We start from the raw sequence: 23,554 nt of genomic DNA, 5'->3' as shown, positions 1-23,554 counted from the left end.
GCTCATAAAGACGAGGGGGGAACAATGTGGAACTCATGAGGCTTCAACATGGCCCTATTTAGAGAATACCTCAGTGCTGTGGTATCCAGCCTCATGGACCGTAACTGGCTTTCTTTCTGCCTCCTGCACAAGAAGGAGCTCTGCAGATTCCCAGGCCTGGCGAGCGCTGCCGCCGCTGCTGCTGCTGCTGCTGCTGCTGCTGCTGCTCAGTGCCTGATCACGCCCTCCTCCTCGCCTCTCTCCTCTAATCACCCCCCCCTTCCCCAACTTTTGCCGATCCACGGGCTTCTGATATGCACGTGAAAGCCTAGATTCTTTGTCAGCTGTGAAACTCTAGACACTGGGAAATAGGCTTCACCTTGCAGTCATCTCTGATGCTGAGGAGGGGGGAAGAGGAGGAGTAGGAGGAAGGGGGAACAGTAAAGATTTGCTGCAGCACAGCAGCTTTCTTCCCTCCAGACAGGAGAGAAATATGAAGCTTAACAGAAAAAGCTCGAGCTGTGTAGAGAAGAGCAAACACAGTAAGAGAGAGAGAGAGAGAAAAAAGATTTAAGTGTCTTATATAAAACAGGTTTCATATTCTGTATCTCAAAGACTCCAGTAACCCGAAAGCACTAAGGCGCAGCATGGGAACAATCTGGAGTTTCTCCATTTAGCTGGGAGTGATAGCGCAGCCCCGTATCATGCCACATGCCACAATATCAGAGGTTCAAACCGCTCGCAGGGACTCAAAATGGAGTCGAGCCGTGTACACACACAAATGTGAGCAGCTGTATGGAGCTTGTTTAACCAGAGCTGATAGAGGGGGATAGACGTTTTACAAACAGTTCAATCTTCGACTGGAGGTGAAGAAGACCGCTCACCAGCTGAATGTTGAGTGATACCACCTCAAGTCCCAGCTCTTCTTCTCCTTACATTTAAACCATCTGTCTGGGTTACACACAGAATTAAATGAGGTTTGTATTCCTCTAAACCAAGGTAGTGTTTCTACCAAGACTTGTTATAAAATTGATTTTGAGGATTTGAATTGGTTAAGTAAAAAAAAACAACTCAAAGTTGGTATTTTTCATGTAAGATTTGACATTGATGACAACAGGACATCAATAAAATGTCCCAAAAAGTCCCAGATAACCCGGCCTCCAAATTGCAGATTTTGTCCAAACTAATCGTTTCAAAGGTTCGAAACTAAGCGATACTCACTTCAGGGTTTTTAATGATCCATTAATCTGCTGAACATGCTTTTGATTCATTCTTTTAATTAACAGTCAAAAATACCCAAAGCTCAATTTAACACGAGGTTACTGATTATTTTTCTAGTTTTTTATTTCAGCCAACATACTGATAATTTGAACTCTTTATGTCTCTATGCTCTTAATTAAAAAAAACTTTTTGGCCATCCACTCAAATTTCCAAGGACTTTCACAGCCCACAGTGAATGTGTTGTCTGTTTGTGTAACCGTCCTTCTTCAAAAGCAGCTCACAGACAGTGATGAAAAGCAAGCCAACAACAGAGGATGTCTGAAAGCCCCCGGTAAAAGTTTACAGCCGACACAAACACACAAACACACTGAACTTTCATGGACGTCATCAGTTTCCTGCTTTAATTAATAATAATATACCACCTCTGGCTCTGCTTGGCAACCTTTAGCTGGACTGAACGTGGCTGGATATGAGTAACTCTGCGGTGTGTCCACTCAACCTGCGCAGAACATTAGCATCGTGGACAAAGGCTTTTTTTCCTCTCTGAAAGGTCTCAGTGACCCCCTCGTCCATTCACTCAGCCTTAAAATAAAACAAAACTAATCAGGCGTCCGGCCCTCTGTGGCTGCAGCCGTCTCGTTTCCCTCTGGCCTGAAAGCAGCAGATTTTCAGCCCCTCACCTGCATCACATTAAAACTTACTGAGCTTTTACTTTTAGCCCACAGGTGCACACTATATGAGCCCCCAGCCTTTCGTCTATGTACGAGCAGGAAATTAATAGTTGTGCTGCTAACTTAGCAGGTATTCTCCCAGGAGCTGTGGTGTATAATAGAATAGAGGAGAATACAGAGCCTGTATAACATCCCCCATCAATGCCTGTACAAGAATTCTCATCTGTCATGGCTGCTATGTAATACTCAGCTCAGTGGGCAGGAATGCATGCATATGCATCCGCCTCCTATTTAAATGTACTGTATGTGTGGCTCTTATCTGCTGCTGCTGCGCCAACAGGCTCTCTGCGAGGCCTACAGGGTTAAGTTGAGTAGCATGTGGCCCAGAACTGGAGCTGTGCTGTGCTGTGCTGTGCTCAGCTGCTGTCAGCAGACGGACAGACGGAGAGACTCTCCTGGTTTAAAATCTTGGGAAGGAGTAATACTTAGAGAGGGTGCCAAGACCATCTGTAAGGGAGAGCAGGAGAGAAAACAGGTCTCTCTTTATCTCATGTCCTTGGATGCAGCCTGCTAAGAGGACAGGGGGGCGGGCGGATGGAAAATGTTTCTACAATTATTTGTGGGAGCTTAACATTAAGCCCATGGTACACTGTATTTATTGTTGGGATAGTGAGTCATCCCAGATTTGCTTCATCACCAATAATCACTGATCGTTTCAGAAAAAAACATGTGCTGCATCTTTTCAAACACAGGGATTTGCTGCTTCTCCCTGGTTTATATCTTTGTGAACTGAATAAGCACTTTGAACAAACAGCAGTGTCATATTAGGCTGGAGCTATATTTATACACTTTTTTTTTCTTTCTAAAATTGAAAAGCGGACACTGAAATGCATGTAAATAAATAGAGTTCTTCAGTCGCTGCGTCTCCTGCTCCAATTATAGAAGCAAGACGCTCATGTCCTCTGACCCCCCACCGGTGACGCTTTGCTGGTACACACTCATTCTTGACTCTGACATCCCACCACTTGTTTTTTTTTAATTATTATTATTCTGAGCTGGAAGCACAAACTACGACTGCGGGAGTGTGAAAAATCTGACTGGTTGTACGTGTGCGATGTCTCAGGTCCGTGCTTTTTTAACCTTTTTATATAAACCAGGGCAGCGTGTGGATAGACAGATGAGTGGAGTTGTACTTTATTTGCATTAGAAAACATATTCCTAAGTAAATATAGCCCACCATTATTCAACAGCGGTAAAAGACTTCAAAAGCTTCACGGGGCTCCCAGCTGAGATCAATCACCATGTTGGTTATATAAACCTCTGCTGTGCATACACACACACCTGTGCCACAGGCAAAGATACACACAGTCAGTGCCTTGGATACAAAAACACACACAGACATGGACACACACACACTCAGACATGTATGTACACATTAACACGTGAGCTGCCACATGTTCATGAACACACACACACACACGCTATAAACTGTCTTGCTTTGGCCTGTGCAATGACCTGTGCTCATACAGTATGCACACGCATTGCCTTCTCTCATTCTACTTTACACACACACACTCACACACACCATCGGGTCGTCAGTGTGTCAGTCAGTGCTCTGGAAAGCGATGAATGCAGCCTTTGAATCCGCGGCAGGCCAACAATATCAACCATTCCTGCACTAACACAGGTGCTGCTGCTGCTGCTGCTGCTGGACAAGTCAACTGAAATGAATATTTGTGTGTACATGCAAATATCTGTAGGTGTGTGTGAGTGTGTGTAACTATGTCTATACTACACATGACCACATGACACACACACACACACATGCAGTAAACAAGTATCATAATCACCTGAGCAGCTCATGGGGTCAGTCAGAAGCCTGTGATCTGCACCACTGACTGCCTGCTCTTTGTCAACAAAAGCACACACACACAATGGAATGTGTTTTGTTTGAACCCTATCACTATAATTAGTCTTTGTGTATGTGCATGCATTTGTTTCATGATGCCTTTGCATGCTTTGTACTTGCACTCTTTGTTCTTGAGCTGAACAGTTGTTTGAGTTTTACCAAATGCTGTTCATGAAAATTTCATGCTGAAAACAACACACACCCCGAATGTCTTGGTGCTCTAGAGTTCAATCTGGCAACACACACACACACACACACACACACACACACACACACACACACACACACACACACACACACACACACACACACACACACACACACACACACACACACACACACACACAGTGGCACTAATGACATTCTGCCCTCAGCCTCCTATTAGCTGTTATACTTCTGGCGTACACTTAATGTCAAACAGAAAGGGGGAGCTGCTAAGTGTTTTAAACTATGTACCTTTAATCTCTGAAACAATGGAATGCACATAGTTTCTGGCTCGAAGAAGGGGGTCAATGTCATTAATCACTGATCATGTGCTCCCGACTTGGAGCTAAGCTTATCAACTTGTCTTATAACAATTAAGGTGCAGGGTCAATCCGCTTCCAGCTGCCAAATGAGAGCATGAATTAAAAAAAATATATATAAGATGGGTTAGTTAGTCGGTCACTTTTCAGGAGGCTGAATAAGCACAGAGCTGGGTTAGATATCTTACTATTTCTTTTGAATTCATTGATTGCTGTTAGTGGCTGCTGCCAACTCCACAGTCCTCTATAGTGCTGCATGTCACAAAACACGTCTCACACACCTCAGGCAGTCTGGTTTTCTCTGTCACTTTGTCAATGAAGGGGTATGGTTTCCATCAACTCTGCCTTTTAAAAGCTTGTGTGGTTCACTAGTGTTTAAAAAAAAAAAAGGTGTGCATGATTGCATCTTTAGTTTTTCAGGGTTTTTTTGTGCTCACATATTGTATGTACGCACACTAGCAAAGTGTGTGTGAATGTGTTTGGATACAGATGGATAACCAGTTCCAACTCTAACAGAGTCCAGTTTTTTCCACCCTATTTAATATCTCTATGTCTCAGTGTAGCCAATCTGTCGCCAAAAAAAACTATGGACCCTTCATTGCCAGGTCATTAACACCGCAACATGAAAGCTCTCTCAAGAACTCTAGGGGTCAAAGTTTGCCCCCCGTCTTCCTCACCACATAAAATAGAAAACAGTGGATGGGAGGGGAAAGGGTGGCGGAGGATGTGGGTTTGGGAGTTCTATTTTGCTCTGATTATATTTAACCAAGATGTTGCAGTTAGTTGCAAGATGACATGAGTAAGAAGGTGCAATACAAATATGTGGCTAGAAAAGTAGGAAGTCCACATTGAAAGAAAAAAAAAGCCAACCAAATGCACCAAATTTCCATCCCTGTTAATACATATGGGCATTTATGGACTTATCAGTGTGCAGAGGGAAAAAAATGATGATGTGCCACATTCCTCCATCCAGGACACCAATCTCTCACCGCTGCCAGCTCTGCCTTTATCACCTGAGATGAAAGCCGGAGGGGGTGGGGGGGGAGAAAGAGAGAGAGAGGGGCAGATGGGGCAGAGGCATGCGAGGAGGAAGGAGGGGAGGGGAGAACGATTTTGCCGCTTTGTTGGCTGATCTGGTTCAATCCTTGTGGTGCAGCGATTGAATTCCCATCCAAGCCTTTTCCTTAAGAGGATTTGGACTCAAGGGAGTCGGCAGGGCCACAGGCCGACAGTGCGAGGGGAGGAACCCGTAATGGGATGATGGGAGCGATGGAGGAGAAAGGCATGGGTGCAGGAAGGGAGGAAAAGACTAAGGAGAGGGGGGGATTGCTGAAAAATAAATAAGATCCACGGGATGGTTAAAAAGGTCAAGGAGAAATTGTGCCACAACTTCCAGCTGGGACAATGTGTTAGCTATGCAGAGACAGAAACGATGCAAAGGTTGTGAGAGAGGTTAATGAAGGAAGTCGCACACGTTTCAGTTGTCAGAGAGAGATAAAGAGAGAAAGAGAGACGGGACGTGGAAGAGAAAGGGGACAGTAATGATTTAAGGAGTGGATAAACAGGAGGAATAAAGAGGCAAAGGAGGGATGAGAGGAACAGCAGGTGGTGATCTCTGATCCCATTATCCAGGGTAATCCTGACCAACGGTGAGCGTGTTTGTATGTGTACTGCCATACGCGTGAGTGTGCGAGTGTGTGTTTTTGTTGCTGGCGTGACACTCGCTGAGGCATCAGGCCTATCAGTCCACCTGTCAGACAAATCTGAAGAAATAAAAAAAGAAAAACCTGAGATGTGTTCAAATCTCACTGCACTGCAGGGACAGGGGTTAATTAAGAAAATGTGTGACATAGCAACATCTTATTAAAAAAACTTCAATGTGTCTCTTCAAAGACAATGCAACATGCTCATAATTCATCCAACAGTTAAAGATATCAATTAAATAGGATGAAACATATTAAAATGAATCGAGAAAATGAACAGTTGCGTCAGGCCATTGTGGTGGTTGTATAATTAAAAGTTGCAATCTATGCCATCTCTTCAGTGAGACACATTAGTGATACTACAGTATGTTGACAAAAAAAGTTTGGCTGTCATTTAAAAAAAAAAATTCAACAGCATCAATTTGTCTAATGTTTTAACAAGCTGTTTCTTTGTCACTGGTTTCCTCCTTCGTCTGTCCGCTCTCAGCCTCAGTCACTGAGCTGCAGACTCCTGACAGCTCGCTGCCTGTCAGATGAGAACAATGCACGCCTCAGCTCCCGTCCACAACATAATATAACTCAGGTGTACACTTTCCAGCGGAGTCTGAGACACAGCAGGTAACAGTGTGGGTTTGGCTGACACTGACGTTAAGTGCATGAGAGCTGGCAGCCTTCGGCACAAATCTGATGCGCCGTCACCTACGGTATATGGCATTGCACTGGGTTTTTTATTAATAGTCAGCTATAGCCAAAGAGTCTGGGTTGAGCACATACTGTTCAAATTAGAGTTGCATGAAGACATCACAGATAATCTTAAACAGTTTCCAGGATTTATAATCGCACAAATGCAGTCTGAAAACTTTAAATTAGACAGAATGGCTGCTTTCCTGTTTCCCAGAAAATAACACGTATTTTCTACAACTTGAAAATACATTAGGTCGTGGATCCGTTCAGTCAAAACAGTGTGTGTTATTGCTTTAATGATCCAGTGAGCGAGAGCCCTTGCCATCGGTGCATTGTTGTGTTTGAAGAGGATTTCATCCTCTGGCTCTAATCCAGTCTGGGCCACCATGTTGCATGATAATGTTGGATAGATGACTGCTGCAGATGTAGATGCGCAGGTCTCCACTGTGTTAAGCCTTAGGAGAAAAAAAAAGTCTGTCCAAAGACACTGTAATCCTCCTTTATTCAAACCAAAGGCAAAATCTGATACCAACCACTGACAATTATAATATTTTAAAAACTGCAAAGTGTGTTTATTAAAAGTCAAGAGCTCCGCTCATCTTAGTTCATTTCACAAGTGAACTTTTATCTGCAGTTATTCTTCGTCTGAAGCGCCCTGGGTGTTAAAAAACAGGCTTTGAATCCACCCGTGAGGTGACGCTGTGAATCTAACAGTGGTGTAATGTCTTGCCAAATGCTAGAAGTGCTAAATAATGTTACAGCCCAGACTCACTTTGTATGTCCGTGATAATCCCCCTAACACCCACACAGACCTCGAACCCGGAGGTATAATTTTCTTATTTCAGGACCCGCAATTACTTTCAGGTGCCCATATGTTCATTCACTTACATTAAAAAATTATGGAAACAGGTCTATTAAGAGCTAATGTTAGCAAGAGGAATGATTGCTGCAAGCATAACAGGAGGGAAGGGGAGGAGAGGAGAGGAGAGGAGAGGAGAGGAGAGGAGAGGAGAGGAGAGGAGAGGAGAGGAGAGGAGAGGAGAGGAGAGGAGAGGAGAGTGAAACCACAGAAAATAAATAAATGAATAAAAGTGAGCTCTCAATGGGCTCCTGCATTGTCAGTGACAGTCACTGGATCTAACGTGGGCTTAGCATGACTCATGTAATTGCACATTAATGGCACTGTCTAATTATGGGCGCATGAGCTGAGCTGTGTGCCAGACTCAGTGTAGGGTCCACAACCACACAGGTTTTTTAATCTCCAGTCTGCATCGATAGCTACTAAAAAAAAAAAACTTTGAACTGAAATATCTGATGCTGCATGGAAGTCCTTTCAACATACAGTTGAATGTTTTTTTGGCATTATTACTGAGGTGCAGGTTTAATTCCCGCAGGATGTTTCATGTACTGTAAAGCCCACCAACATAGAGCTCTGAAGTTGATTATTGCTCTGTTAATGTGGACCCATAAACATGCTGAACCCTGTGAAACCAGGTTTGAACACAGTATCATCTCTGTCAAACTAAGAGGTATTCATAAATTCTGAAGCTCCTGCAGGAAGCCACTAGGCCACGGTTCCACTGTCACACTGTTACCTGTGTGGATTAACAGTGTTAGGAAGTCACCTGAGGTTAAGTGAGCACATGCTGAAGATTAGCCCGCTGCAGCTTGAGAGCAAATCTCAGCAGTGCAGCCCAAACTAAATCAAACTTGGCGTGCAAACATCGGCACACTTGCTGCAGCTCAAGGTCTGTTCAGTTAACGGTGTCAATGGGAGTGTGAGTCGCTCGGTAGAAACAGGGCACAGCACTGGAAGGACTATCTGATTGATTAAACTGAAAGTTGATCTACCAAACAGAGAAAAGCATTAGGAATAACTTTGATCATTTCATTTCAGTCATTTTACAAGCAAAAAGCGCCAAACATTCGCCGGTTTCAGCTTCTCAAATGTGAAGATTTTCAGCTTTTCTTCAATATTGTGAATTGAATACAGCTTTGGTTTGGACTTTAGATCAGATCAAATACACAATCTGAAGACAAAATGCGAAGCCCATTTTTCCCACAATTGGGATTTACATGCCATAGACTTAACAATAGGATAACTAATCCATAAAAAATGTAGGCAATCACCAAATTATCAAAATAATAATCACGCTGATTGCAAATGTTTCAACATAAGAGCAGTGAGGTATTAACAATTTCAAGCACATCATCTACCAGACAGTTGAAAACATATTTAAATAACTTGGTAGGCATCAAGAGCACAAGTTGCAGAGCTTAGCTGCTGTACCACTTTTTGGAGTTCATGGCTTTGTATAGCGCTAAAATTGGAGAGACTGATAGCAGTATGGCACTGTGGAGTAGTATAGTAGTGAGTTGCACCAGTACACAAAGCCACAATATTGTTTCTAATATTGGCAACTTTGAGATTGAAATAAGCAGCAAATTTATTGCATTTTTTCTGAGGAGTAAAGTTCAGGAGGTATTGGTCTGGGGGGATTCACTGATGTTGACGGGTTGGAGATTGGTGTTTACATGCAGCAGTAACCTCAGCAAAACTTCCTTTGGTTCACAAAACCTGCCATTTCACCACTGTCAAACAACAACTGTGATTCTGTTTGGAGAAACACACAGGGCCGCCTGAGGGATCAAACACCAATCGCACAAAGAGGAAGCCCTTGTTGTGCACATCTGTGCGCTCCTCGGTGTACATGAGTGATGTTTGACAGAAACACCGCAGCCCCCGTCCGCTCGGTTCCGGCACAAAACAAAACTGCTCCACAACAAAAGAAAAATGCTTCAATGTTTTCCATATGCAGAGCAGCTGCTTGATGCCAGATACATTCTTTTCTTATCACCCAAACAACAGAGAGCCCATAAGTTAGCCTGGGTATATGAGTAAACAACTCACATGGTTCTGGACGATATCCTCCAGGGTCGGTTATATGATGGAGTTCAGGAAGGACTCAATGTGGTCGGCCTGGTTGTTATATTCTGTTTAAATAAAGAGAGATCACACTCTCCTACTTGAGGTCTTCATCAACTAATCATTTCGTCTTGCTTTTTCTTAGCGACAGTTTCTCCATCTTTTTCTTTCTTTCTTTTTTAAATGCAATGTTGCCTCTGGCTTTTATTTGGAGACGATGAGGTGAAATTCTTATTCATGAACCATCCTATGTAAATAATTGAATTCTGGCAACCAAAATAGGCCCAGTACTTCTGCCACAGCTCCACCGCTTTTTCAATCTTTAATGACTTTGTGGAAGAATGAGACGGGACTTTGAAAGCGTGCCAGTTTATCAAGACAGAAAACACACTTTCAACTGAGAGAACACACAATTAGCAACAGCCCAATCTTTCACAGAGGAGAGGTTTTTTGGGGGAGTTTTTTTCTTATGCACTGTATTTTGGCTGCAGGACAGAGATCACTAACAAAACTCCTGCAGCTAAAAATGGCTTTTAATGTGTGTGCCAAACCTCTGCTCCTTTGCTCACTACATGGCCTTTTCTCAATTCTTTCCCCTTGCTGTAATTCTGCAAGAATGTGTGGTTTCTGAATCCTGCTCTCCTGCTTTCCCTGAAAGGTCCTGAAACAACACAAGATGCTGGCTATAACTGACACTCCACCCTGTGCTCTGGTGTCTTACTTCTCCAACTTGCTACTGATGAGCTGAGGATGCTGAGGTCTCGAGAGAGACATCGTGAGTGGTTGTATGGGAGAAGAAGAAAAAAAATCTGAAGTCAAGTTAAGATACAGCATTTGGACAGAACAGGGAACCTTTTCTGAAAATGAAAAAGAGATGAAACGCTCAGCTGCAATCGATGGTATCTGCACGCAAAAAAAATTTGGAGACTGATCTCTCAAGTAAAAACAGACAGAGACACGCTGTGAAAGCAGGGAGGGGGGGAGGGTTTGTGGCGGTACTTCCCACAAAAAAGAGACACTATCAAAAACCCACCAGACAACAGATGTTTTCAGCAGCATTTGCGCTGCAGGTCTAAGAAAACTTGTCATAAAGACTCCTGTGGTCACAGAGTCGCTAAACGAAAGCAGAGGCCACAACAGCAAACAGTCGTCTTCAAACTCTCCAAGAGAGCTGTGTGTGTGCTGCTGCGGCGACTGTGGAGGCAGCTCTGCAACATAATGCTGTGGATGTGTTCAAGTCAGTAGTTGCACATTATAAATGCTGGATGCTCAATATCGAAAATGGGGTCTCAAAAGCAGAACAAAGTCAAAGTAACTGTGGTTATTGATATTTAAATAAATCCCCTGTCGTTTGATAAAAGAATTCATTATGACCTATCATATTGTGGGATGTGAGACCTTTAAATATTCAGATGTCAAAGCCAAACAGACGTAATGAAACTACTTTTACAAGTTGAGTGGTTCTCTCTATGACTAGTGAAAGTGGGTTTTGATGTGTAAGGTCAAAGTGTATGATGATTCTGAAACTAAGAGTGAAACTGTGATACAAACGTCCCATATCTTACTGTTTTTGTGAAACTGGCAGTGGCAGGTCTTGTTTTGGGAAAACCCCAAACACTTTCTAAGCAAAAGAGCCAAATGTCACATCTTTTTATAGCTGCAGGAATGATAAAAGTAATCATCAGTTGAAGCCTTGATATTAATCAGATTATTAACACATGAAAAATGAAGAAAGTTTCCCTCCCTTTAAAGCCGCCCTTAGGCACTACCACACTTTAGTTGGGTTGGCTGATTCTTCCATTGACAGTTGTGTTATGGTGCAAATATATGTGGCATTGCCTGTGCTGCTGCGTGTGCATTTCTGACACTGCGATAATGAAGAATCACTACTTCAGTTTTTTTTTGCTAAAATGCTGTTTATAGGCTTAAGTGAAGAGCGCTGCTGGTAAAGGAGACAATCACTTCAGTTAGCCAAAAAAAAAAAAAAAAAAAACGTTATACGGCCTAAAGCTGCTTAAAGCTTCTGTAGATCCCTCATTCTCTTTATATCCGCCATTTATTTATTTTATTTTTTTGTGATGAATCTAAAAAAAAAACCCACACACAGACGGCGTTAGAAAGCCAGTTGGCTGTAGCGTCTGCCGGCTGCCCGGACAGAAAGGATATCCTGCTGAGGCTACAGGGTAGCGCTCACGCAGCCATCCACTCAGCCACCCAATCACTTGATTAAACAAATTATCATCATCAAAGTAATCAAGCTTTGCGCTCTGCCTGCCTGCCTGCCTGCCTCCATTACACCATGAAAACCGGTTTAGCCATAGCATGAAAACGATACGGATTAAAAGTGAAGCGGTGACCTTGGCTGATGTCACTGTCAAAGGGGCTTAAGTTTTGGGAAGGAAGGGTGGAAATAAGTAAGACGGAGGGAGAGGGAAAACTAAAAGGAGTGAGACAACGTGTCAGCGAGGATAACGTAAAAAGCCGTTTCACAGTTTGTCCTTAAAAAGTGCATTGGTTGAAGTTTTTCAACATTTAAGTAACAACATGCTAACAGAATATTTGTTTGTATTCAGTTTCAAGCCGGGCACGGTCATGCCTGCCACCCTCAGCGCTGTCGACCATGCAAAAATAGATTTCCAGTAAAGGGGGTCAAAAGGTCAACCGTGACCCTGACTGCGGACATGACACATTTTGACTAGCAGCCTCTGTTTGTTTAGGGATCTCTCCCTGAAATTTTCCACCCATGGAGAGTGTGCTGTGTGGTCGCGCCCAAAAGGAGAGCGCCGGCAATGAGCGTGTCAGCGGTATTTGCATTTAAAATCAAAATGGATTCCATCTGACACGGTTCCTCTGGTCTAAAGCCTCTCTGGGGCTGAATAATAAACCCAATCCCTCGGCGTAATGGAGGACTGACTGCTGGGGTGCTGAATGCTGCGTGGTGCCCTGCTGAAAGGGTTTACAGTCAGTGCTGAGAACACAGATGGCTGTTAACAGAATGCATTAGTAAAGATTAACTCGCCTGGTAGAATCGCCACATTAGTGCCTCTGATCATGTTAACAACCACGGCAGAGGGACGGCGTGTGGTCTGATAAGATCCATTGTACAGTATGTGTCATATTTAATATATGAAATTTTAAGATATCATCAGAATATCATAATATGGGATATCCACAAGCTGCAGCCAAGATGTTGACAAAGAGCTTTAAGATTAGGAAAAATACATTTGATGGTTTAAGCTCATGTAATGTGAAGATTTGCTGATTCTCTTTATCTTACATGATATTACACTTCATATTTTGGGGTGTTGGTCAGCCAGTAAGGACGCGTGGAGTTGTCAACTTTGGCCCTTTAATGCTATTTTATGCTTTAAAAACATGGCTAATGTTAGCTCGTAAGTATGATGGATGCTATTGAGTAAATGATATGTGATGTGTGATAATCATATAAATGTATGTAAATGCTTTTCATATGATCTTTCCAAAGCAGGATGGCAGATTCAGAGTCAGATTCCAGTTAAAACACATGGTAGCAAATGACCCCAAAAAATAAACCCAAAAATACAAGGAATCGCTGCTGATAAACATGTCACTCTTGTTGAGTTCAGCCGTCCAAACATTTGTTTTGCACAGCATGTGATTTAAAGTTTGTTGAAAATCTCCACAGTATTTAGAGCAAGGGAAAGCAGGCGGCAGAAAAGAATAGAGGAGTAGAAACAACAGTGAGGCCATAGAGATTATGGTTTCATTCACAGGAAGAGCCACATTCACAGGTGCTACTTTTTCCACTGCAAATTGTTTTTTTGGGGGGGGAAAAAGATGAATGCAGCTCAAACTCGCCCCTGTTTTCTCAGATTAAGCTCTATAAATTGGTTTCAGCCTTGGTGCTTGGTGTGACAAGGGCCCTCAGTGTGATCCTCAGTAGCAGATGAAACTCAACTCCCAAGTATTTTCTTTTTCCTTTTTTTTTTTTTGTATTTGCACTCCTGTTTAGCTCATTCAGTCTTACAGTGTGAGTCACTGTCTGGACTGGTTTGATGATGCGGTCACAGTTCAGACTCTCAAACATCGGACGTCTGCCACAACAGTACACAGGAACATCTGGATGCAGATCTGGGGTCTTGACATGAAGGTTCCTCCAAATCAAAATAAGGAAATGAGGCAAACCTCAGCAAAGTCAGCAGGAAACATTGACTCTGAAATTAAACAGGGATTAAAAACTAGGATATGAAGAAAAAAAAAAAGGAGCTAGGACTTGAATGTTTGCTTTTGCCAAGAAAAAAGGAGTGTTGGAGACGGATGCACATTTTTCTAGGCATGGAAAAAAAACGGGCTTATTATTAAATTACAGGTTATGTGCTCATGAGGAAATTATTAAAAGCTGGAAGTGCTGAGGAGTCGGCTGAGACCACCACATGGAGACGGGAAAGGAAACACATCTACCGCCTGTTTTTTTTTTGTTTTTTTTGGGTCACGCATCTCAATAATGAATATTCATGAACACATAATTGGAGCCTTTTAAAGTCACTAAAATGAGATGAGTTTACACACCAGTATGCATTTTGGAGGAGAAAGTGCTAGTGCCATGTGGGGGGAGTTCACTAATGAATTTCCCACTGCTGCTCATCCGCGGTTCCCAAACACCCTCTGGAATCTCTCTGAGTTTTTTCTCATGAAAACAGCTCGAAATTAAACGACTGCGTGGAGTGTAATTTGCAGTTGGTGATACACCCCGCGCAGAAAGCGTGATTTACACACTTTAGCTCATTCGGAGCCGTCTTGACTCAAGATGAGGGGGAAATAATGGAAACAACAGACATCAGAAGTACATTTCTCCGCTTGGAGGAGCGCCAGTGCAGATATCAATTTGGCGCCTTTTAGAGACGATAAAGCGCGCTCGTAAACATGAGTGAGCACAGATGTGCTAAATGTGCCTTGCCATTTTCCACACAGCAATCTTTGGGAGTTAGATGAGTGGGGAAAAAGAAAAAACCTAAATAACGTCATGGCTTCAAATATCCACAATTTTTTGGATAGCGCACAGAAGGAACAAATTTGGTCTCTCAAGTCATTGTCTATTCAGCGGAACAAAGATACTTTCACAAGGAAGGAGCATTTGATTTCACTTCAGTCTTTAACGAGCAAACCAACCAAACCTGAACCAACCACAATCTATGCTAATGACATTCAATCCAGCTATAAAGGGAAATACACAGTCGCTATCAGAATTTCACATTCACAATAACTCAGTCACAGATTTTTATGCACTTTGACTTTTCTAAAAACTATAAACTGCAGCTAAAAGCAACACAATGTTTCCAAAAAATGATTATACCACACACATAATAAAAGAAGGTGAACTAATTAACATGGTTTAGCGACAGTACACTCAGCTGAACTACTACGTACAACACGTCTGCCATCATACAAATTACTCCAATTTGTATCATTGCATTCATTTTCACACGATCTTTCACTCAAGGGTCACTCACTGGAGGATCAAGCATTACCCTCATCGGCAGACACAGTGACTGGCAGAGGTAGAGGCATGAATATGAAACAAAGACTAACGTGTGAAAGAGTCAATTTCACATCTGCATACTGGTCGACCTCCTTGTGAAAAGGGGATTTTCAGAAGGTAACACAAAAATGTTTAGAAAATTCCTCTAATTGCTAAATATGTGAGGGAGGAAGGGAGGGGGTGGGGTTTCTTGACTCATCTGGGCCACACTGACATCTTCATTCTGTATCTGTATCCCTGTATCCCTGCCCCAGATTTTGAGTTTATGATAAAAGCATCACCACAGTGGGATTGAGTGATTATTGTTGCAACATGTACATAATGAGAAAAGTGTATAGATACTTTACAGATAACACAACCTCTCTGCAGAGGATATTCAGTCCTTCCACCACAAAATTCTACTGTTTAGACCTTTTACACTTTACAGAATAAAATGTGATCATCACCAAATGATTATCCTGGTACCAGCTTTTCAAATGTAACTTTTTGCTGCTGCTTGTCTTTGTCTTTCAAGATAAGACGTTGAATACATTGCACTGTTTTTGACAGCTGGTCTGAAAAACCAATTATTTGAAGACTAATCTGAGAAACTATCCGTATAGGACTGATTGATAACGGCCAAAAAGTGGCAATAGTTTGATAACAGCACGCAACCTTAATTCAAAAGACCTGCCCCTTCTTTTTAAATCACAGAAAGAAAAATGTGAAAGTTCAAAGCATCTCTCAGTGTAATTGAAAAGATAACGAAAAGATAATATAGGCCGACTCCTGAAACTCTCGCAAAAGCAGAGCATAGCCTAGCAGTCACACACCATCGCCATTACTGCCCCTCTTGTTTACCACTCGGGCCTGTCTCTGTCATTTCACCCCCCACCAAGTTAGACACTTTTCACACCTCGCACAGCAGAGCTCCAGGCCGATCGTGCCTGGCCTGCCCTGGGAAAACTTGAGCACCAAAAGGGAGGAAGGGTTCACACTCTTCCCCCCACTCGTTTCCCTTCATCTCCCTCTTCTTTTTTTTTTCTTCCTATACCGTCTCAAACTGGAAGGCAGCAGGCAGTTAGAAAATAGAAAGAGAGAAAGAAAGGAAGAAAACAGACGTCCTGACACAGGGTTTTCCCCATTTCTCTTTGTCACAACCACAATCCCCTCCGTTGCAGCGCTGCCAAGGAAGTTTCCATTTGCTAAGCTAATTAAATAGAAGAAAAACGGGAAGAAAGAGGGTGGGAACAGAGGAAGAAAGAGAAAGAGAGTAATGTTCCAGCTCTACTGTGTCTAAATATTTTCATCCAGATTGCCACATGCACATGCGGGTTTTGTTGTCTACTGATAACAGCTTCTGATAAGTCTGCTATAGCGAAGGTGGCTGTCGCCCAACATAAACCAGCGCTGGTTTCACTGCAGCCGCATCTCCCTAATGTGTTTTCCCTATGACTCGGTGGCCGGGACGACTGTGTATTTTAAACATGTGGCTATAAACTCGTATGCACACATACCCACAGGAACGTAGAAGAGAAGAAAAAAAAGGCAACACATGCACAGTCAACAGTTTGACTATTTGTGAGTCTTTACTAGTATGCACAAGTCCCTGCCAAAGTACGAGCCTCTTCTAACTCGTCAACAAAAGAAAGGAGGAGGAGGAGGAAGGGGGAGAAGAAGGCTGCTTCTTTTAAACACACATACGTCCTGCAGATGTTCGCAAATTCAATGAAAAGTGCTCGCGACTTAAGGGAAGGGGAAAAAATGGGGTGTATCCTAAAAAAGAAAAAAGAAAAAATGAAAAAAAAATCATCCCTTCCCTTCATTCCTTCCAGTTGCCTGAGAGGAAATATTGTGCTGCTGTTCTCAGCCTAATCCACTGTGGTAATGACAGGCAGCATCTTGACCGTGCTGGCAGAGAGATGTGGCAAGAGGGGGGGAGGGGGCAGCAAATCAACACGGTGGAAGCATGAGACTGCGTGTTTGTCTGCTTGTATGCGTGTGCCTGCGTGCGTGGCAACAAAACATGAGTTCATGCGTGGACACAGATGGATTCAGGGGGGGGGAAAGAGAGAGAGGAGGGGTGGGGGGGGGGGGGGGGGTTGTTGTGCTTTCAGTGGTCCAACAGCCCCTACCTCCTGCCTTCTGTGGAGTCCATTAGCGATTGCATAATGCTAGACAGACAGGGACAGAGTGAATGCAGCCCCCTGAAGGGACGGACAGTAGCATGGAGGTAGGTGGCTCCGCAGAGTAAGAAACTCAGTGTTCCTGTGTGTGCGTATGAGGTGGATTTGTTAGAAGAAAGAAAGAAAGAAATGAATGAATAAGGGGAAAGAAAGCAGCAGCTCTTTGACAGTCAGACACACCACAAGCGGTTGCATGCAGGGGACCTGCCTGTGTCCTCAGTTTGAGGGATTCTAGGTTAATGCAAAATAAAAGAGCATCATTAAATATACAGCAGCAGAAGCTGCAGCCACAGCACAGCATATGGTCTCTGCCTCTGTGTGGTGGCACTACATAGCTTCATTTTTTCTGCTCCATCGTTACCCTTTTATACTTTCATCACAATCACAATTTGGACATTTCAATCCTCGTGTATTATCCACTGCTGCCCTTATTCCTGTGGATTTCATCTCTTGAATAAAGGATGATAGAAAAGAGGGAAGATGTTTTGTCCACTCACCGTAGACGGGGCGTTTTTACTTATTCATCATGAAGTACATTGCAAATCAAGTGTTTCGAGATGAAACATATTGCTTTTCATCACTGGAGAAATAAGAGAAAATGTCCAACGTATACACACACCTCATTCAGGCTCTGAAAGCTCAGCGCTGTGCAGCGAAACCAGCCAAGTGTTGCATTCAGTTTAGAAGCCTTGAAGAGGGTGTCAAGAGGATTAAAAAAAAAAACCACCAAGAGCAGTGGAAAATAACATGCGTTCAGAATATATACGACCTTCATATCAATCTATCCAACTAGAATTAGTGGAGTGGATTATTTATTCTCAGTGCATCTTGGAGTGAATGATGTGTGTAGATGTGTGCATGTGTGGAGTTGTCAAGAAAAACACACAAGACGGTTTTAAGTTGAGGCGAAGGTCAGCGTGCGTGTCGGTGCTGTTCATTTCATTAACACTAAATCGGAAGATACAAAACCTGCATTCAAGCCAGAAAATGAAACTGGAACGCCACTGTGGGACTGAGATTAAAAAAGAAAAAACATCCCTGACAATACACAGCCTACACCTTTTCTCCTCCTTCCAAAAGCCATCAAAGGCTTCAAGTTGACGTCTTGCATTTGGCGCTTTGGCCTCTTAACCTTTGGAACAATATAGGCTTAGCGTGCCTTTGCTTTTCGACCATTTGAGGGCAGTTTATCATAGCCATCTGACCTCACTTGCCCTTTCGAGGAAAGACTGAGACAGCCTTCACCCTGTATCATCCTCACATACGGGGTCAGGGCCGTGACAAATGCCTGCGAGAAAAATATAAACAGATTTGTGAAATATTTCTCCGACAGAGATAGTCCATGTAATTCTTGAATCTCTGACTCCTCCGACCTCCTATCTCTCTCTCTCTCTCTCTCTCTCTCTCTCTCTCTCTCTCTCTCTCTCTCTCTCTCTCTCTCCCTCCTTCTTCCATGATGCTCCTCAGTTTTTCCTCAGCCATCCTTAGAAGCTCATAGCGAATCCAGCCCTCCTCCTCCTCCTCCTCCTCCCTTCTGATGTGATTCCTTTGAGTCCAGCATCAGAGTGCTAGACGGCACACAGAACCCCCCTGTAAATCACAGATGTAAAGGGAGGTGAACAACACCCACGCTTCCCACCAAAACATGACACAAATTACAGACCACAACATCTGGTGAGTGGCGTGCACCGAATACACGGCGGGGCGGGCCAAGCCGAGCGCGCGCAGCCTTAGCTTAGCCCCGGCCAGAGCCAATTCCTTCTTTCCTTCCTCCATCACTAAAAAAAAGTTCTTGGAAGTGGACGAGTGGAAAACGTTACAAAGTCTGTCTGTGGGCTGCTGGACGGAGCAGCTCCAATGTTCAACTGCACTCTGACCTCATCTAATGAGAGATAACAACACGGCGGCAAGCATGGCTCCAAGGCGCTTTGCAGTCTACGAAACACTGTACAAACAACAAGCGGGTTGGTGATGAAACTTTTTCCAAAGCCAGATGGAGCAGCTAGTTTTTCCTCCACCTTTTTCCAAAGCCACTGGGTATTACACTGTACCCCTGTGATGTGATGTGATGGGGTAATTAAAACACAGCCAGATGTGCCTGGAGCAGGTTATCAACCGCTTGTCAGCACCAGCGCCAATATTGAGAATCAATGTCACGTGTCAGGTTCCACTGAGGCCTTCAGGGGACATAGATAAAGGGGAGGAAGATATTGATCAGGTTGAAGTGTGAGTGTGTATGTGTGTGTGGTTATGGACTGTCCATGTAAAACTCATGATGATGGGTCAAGCATGCCAAACCTCCCATGACCCTGTAAAGAACATCTCCATTTTCTGTGAAAATAAGTTGAAAGCCATACTACATCATACTTAAAAGTGACCATAAACACACCACTCTGTAAACTGAACTGCAGTCTAATGTAATATTGCCATGCAGAGATGGCACATTTGGGAAACTTTTAGCTGTTGTGGATACTGTGTCAGACACTATGAGGCTGATAACTGTAGTAAGGGGATCCACTCGATGTGTTGGCTCACTGAAGAGCTCAAGTGTTGTCCACACATTACACAGCCTGGGTGAAGGTTTAAAAAAAAACATAGTTGAAAACAAGTAAAAAAAAAAGAAATGTACACAGGGTGACCTCATGCAAAACAATGAGTCATTAAAACAACAGTGTCTGAATCAGCTAATTGGACAAGCGGCTCTAGCAGAGGAGGAGGCACTGCGCCAAGCGACAAGTCACAACCCACAGAGAAACAACAGGAGGGGACAATAATGACAGAGGCTGCACATGAAAGTGCCAAAATCTGTCATTCCAAACAAGCCGGCCAATTTGCAAGGGTGGTGACGCATACTCAGTTAGAGGGCACCACACTGACTGAACCTCAACAGCAACACTGATGTACAATATGAACTGTTGCTATCGGTCAAGCCTGGATACTCCTCGGGGGGAGCCATATTCATTTCATTCAATCATTCAACACAGAAAACAAAGATGAGTTTATCTAGTAGCTAAGCTGGATTGATGTTTACTCAATACTACATCAATCTGTACAGCTGTCACAGGAACCCATGTTATCTTTTTTAATAACAAATCATCATTATTCAGCTTTCCTCCCAAGTGTCCATCATACCCTTCCTCTCAGATGCTATTAAGTCTATAAAGGTCCTATTCCATGTGATCTTTCCCTCTGCTTGCTGTTAATTCATAGTCTAGCTCTCAAAGAGATGATAAAGGAACAAAAACATGCATGTCGAGTCAACTTTATGTGTCCCTTTAAAGTGGAGCTCCAGAAAACCGAAGGTCCAGGGCTTGGGAGAAGCACGTCGACCTCTGCAGGCTCTGAGTGGATTTCAGTGTCTTGAATTACTACTCCAGAAAGAAATGTGCTGTAGCAGTTTCTCGTGCAAAAGTGGCAGCGTTTAGGCTGGTTAGGGCTCACACATACACACAAGAGATTCAATGGGATTCAAGCACCAAAGACTCACAGCGTCCAAACAAACTATACTGTTGTTGTCACCATCGGATAAAAGTAGCGTCTTTTACGCAAAACAAATGGAGACAAAACACATGTGAAAATCTGCAAATGCTCCGAGGGGGGTTCTCAAACACTCACACAAATACACGCACACACACATACAACAGTGAGTGGGTTATACGTGGACCCAAGTTGCCGTCCTCCCCTTCCACCACCACTAGCACCACCACCACCGCCGCCGCTACAGTAGCTGTTTAAGTTTGCTTTCCAAAAACTCACCCTTTCCCCGGAGAGGACGACGGTCAGGCCCAGGGTCAATATTATCCAAACGTTCCTCATTATTCCTCTTTTATTTATTAAGACGCGTTGTTACGGGCGAAATGTCAAATCTTTCCCCTCTTCTTCTTCTGCTTCTTCGTCTTCTTCTGTCTCCCTCTCGCTCTCCTTCACCCCTCGCTCCAACTCCTGCCGCTTCTCTCTCTCAGGAGTGGGATCCCACCGGATACGTGTTGCGTTTTGGTTATTCCTCCCCCCTCTCTCTCTCTCTCTCTCTCTCTCTCTCTTTCTTTCTCTCTCTCCCTCTCTCTCTCTCCGGGCACTTCTTTTTCTTTCTTTATTCTGTCTTTATCTGCGTTAATTTGACACAACTGTGAACACAAACGAGCACAGGTTTAATAATTGCAAAGTCCTCCGCGCGCCTGATCTCAGTGAAATCCGCACGAGACACCTAAGCGCTCTCTCTCTCTCTCTCTCTCTCTCTCTCTCTCTCTCTCTCTCTCTCTCTCTCTCTCTCTCTCTCACTCACTCACTCACTTGAAGTAACGAGGACAAAGTGAGGCACGCGCACGAGGCTGACGCTCCGGTGAGTGCGTGCGTGCGCTCTTTTTTGCGAGCGAGTCACCGCGAGACAGACTGAGAACTCAGTGCAAAGTCACCAAAAACACAAGGATAATGATATCAATATATTAATTATACATATTCTATAAAATAAAATAAAAACTATTGTGCTGTTTATCGACAAGCTGCGATTTCTTATTAGCCTACTATTGATTATTGTTTTCCACCGGGGGGCGGTCGATAACAGACTGTGAGTGAAAGCCTCAAAGCTAATTGAACCATTTATCTCCACGTTGAGATAACGATCATTAATTGCACTATAATGAGGATTCCCACAATTCCACTCAGTCGCTGCTCTATATCACAATCAAGTCGTATTGTGTTGTCTTATTGTGATGCAGCAGTGATGTAATGAACGCATAAGCTACGATTAGTCGTTTATTGCAGCATGTAATTAAATAAATACACCATAAGACCCACAGCAGAGAGGAGTTCACATCTGCTCCGTGCTATAGGACCTTCTCCACAGTCCCGTGGAGTTTAGACATTTATGGTCGAAGTCGCTCCCTGCCGGTAGAAATTAATAACTCCCCCACATGCAGGCTACACTGTTCAACATGGTTCATTATAGAGTTGTAGAAACTTGTGCATGTAAGTTTATACATTAAAACTGATTTAGGCCTATACCCCTTTGTGCTTATTCTCTGTTTAAAGCTCCCTGTAGATTTCAGTTACAGATGTTGAAAGTGTTCTTTGGTAAAGGATTAGGTCCTGGCACTGTAAATCCAGAAATGTGTTGTTGCCGGATAGCAGTCCCACAAAAGAAGCTTGTACCTATAAAGTTTCATTCTCTCTATTTGCAGATTCTTTGTGTACCTCATTTCAAGAGACAACTTAAAAAAAAAAATCTGCACAAAGTTTCAAATCAGAGTTTACAGGAAGGAAATTAAATGTTTAAAACGCTGAATGAATTTCAACACAGAAGAGTTGACAGGCCACAAACAAAAGGCTACAAACTGAAAAAACCCCATGATAAACTCTACTTTCAACTGTAACCTTTTTTTTTTTAAATATATATTTCCATTAAGTTACCCCTGCAAAGACCATTATGGAAAAGACAATTATCTCCAAACATGTGCAACCAATGAATTTTAAGAGGTAATTTCATTGTATAATTGATTTTTGAAAAAAGGTGTGATTTTCTCCATGTGGCAGTCTTTAAGTGATCCCCTGAGGAGAAACTATGCAGCTCAAATCTTCCACCTCACAGTCAAACATTTCCAGATCACTGAAATCATTGTGAACAGTTAACAACAACTTTTTTTTCCCAGAACCTTTTGAAAACCACTAATCCCACCCTGTAATAGCCTACTCTTCTCTCTGTGCACATAAACCCTTCAACTAATCACAAGCACTGCAAAACAAGAATCCCCAGGCACCATCTTGGCCACTTTGGCAAGGTGATTTCCTTGAAATCCTGGAAAGGAAACCAAGGAGTAAAATGTGTCAGTGTGAGTGTACTGTACAGTGCAATATTTGCGGTTAACTCAAATTGTAGCTATTAACAGGTTTAACCACATGATACCCTTAACCAGTGATGCTTTAACTCTCAGCAGAAAGAAGTGACTCACTGGCAAATTAGAAAGCTTTACTGATTTGCACCACTGAAAAAAAAAAAAAAGAGAACTTGAAGCACAACAACAACATAAATCGTTCTCATGACTGGTTAACAAGCACATTTCTACACTATGAGTGTAATGAATCATCACTGAATAGTGACTGTTTAGAGATTTCGCTGGTATTCACTATTTTAGTGAGGCTTTGATTTACAACAACAATATCTCCAGCTTTTTGAAAATAGCACTTTAGATAACTTCAGTTTGACTTGTCTTTTGTTGCATTATGATTTTCACAATAAAGTCTGAATCACAGTGAATAGA

General features: G+C 43.0%; 1 protein-coding gene across 1 annotated transcript in view; it reads right to left on the bottom strand.

Moving 5' to 3' along the window:
• Positions 1 to 21,527, bottom strand: part of sdc2 (syndecan 2) — a 41,533-nt gene extending 20,006 nt beyond the window's left edge. Inside the window, exon 1 of the mRNA XM_083981746.1 lies at positions 21,057 to 21,527. Within this exon, the coding sequence (XP_083837872.1) occupies positions 21,057 to 21,116 (60 nt within the window). The 5' untranslated portion in view covers positions 21,117 to 21,527. The remainder of the gene's footprint in view (positions 1 to 21,056) is intronic.
• Positions 21,528 to 23,554: the final 2,027 nt, after the last annotated feature.

Source organism: Trachurus trachurus (assembly GCF_905171665.1).
Source record: "Trachurus trachurus genome assembly, chromosome: 11".
Taxonomy (NCBI): domain Eukaryota; kingdom Metazoa; phylum Chordata; class Actinopteri; order Carangiformes; family Carangidae; genus Trachurus; species Trachurus trachurus.
This window is presented reverse-complemented; position numbering and strand designations above follow the sequence as displayed.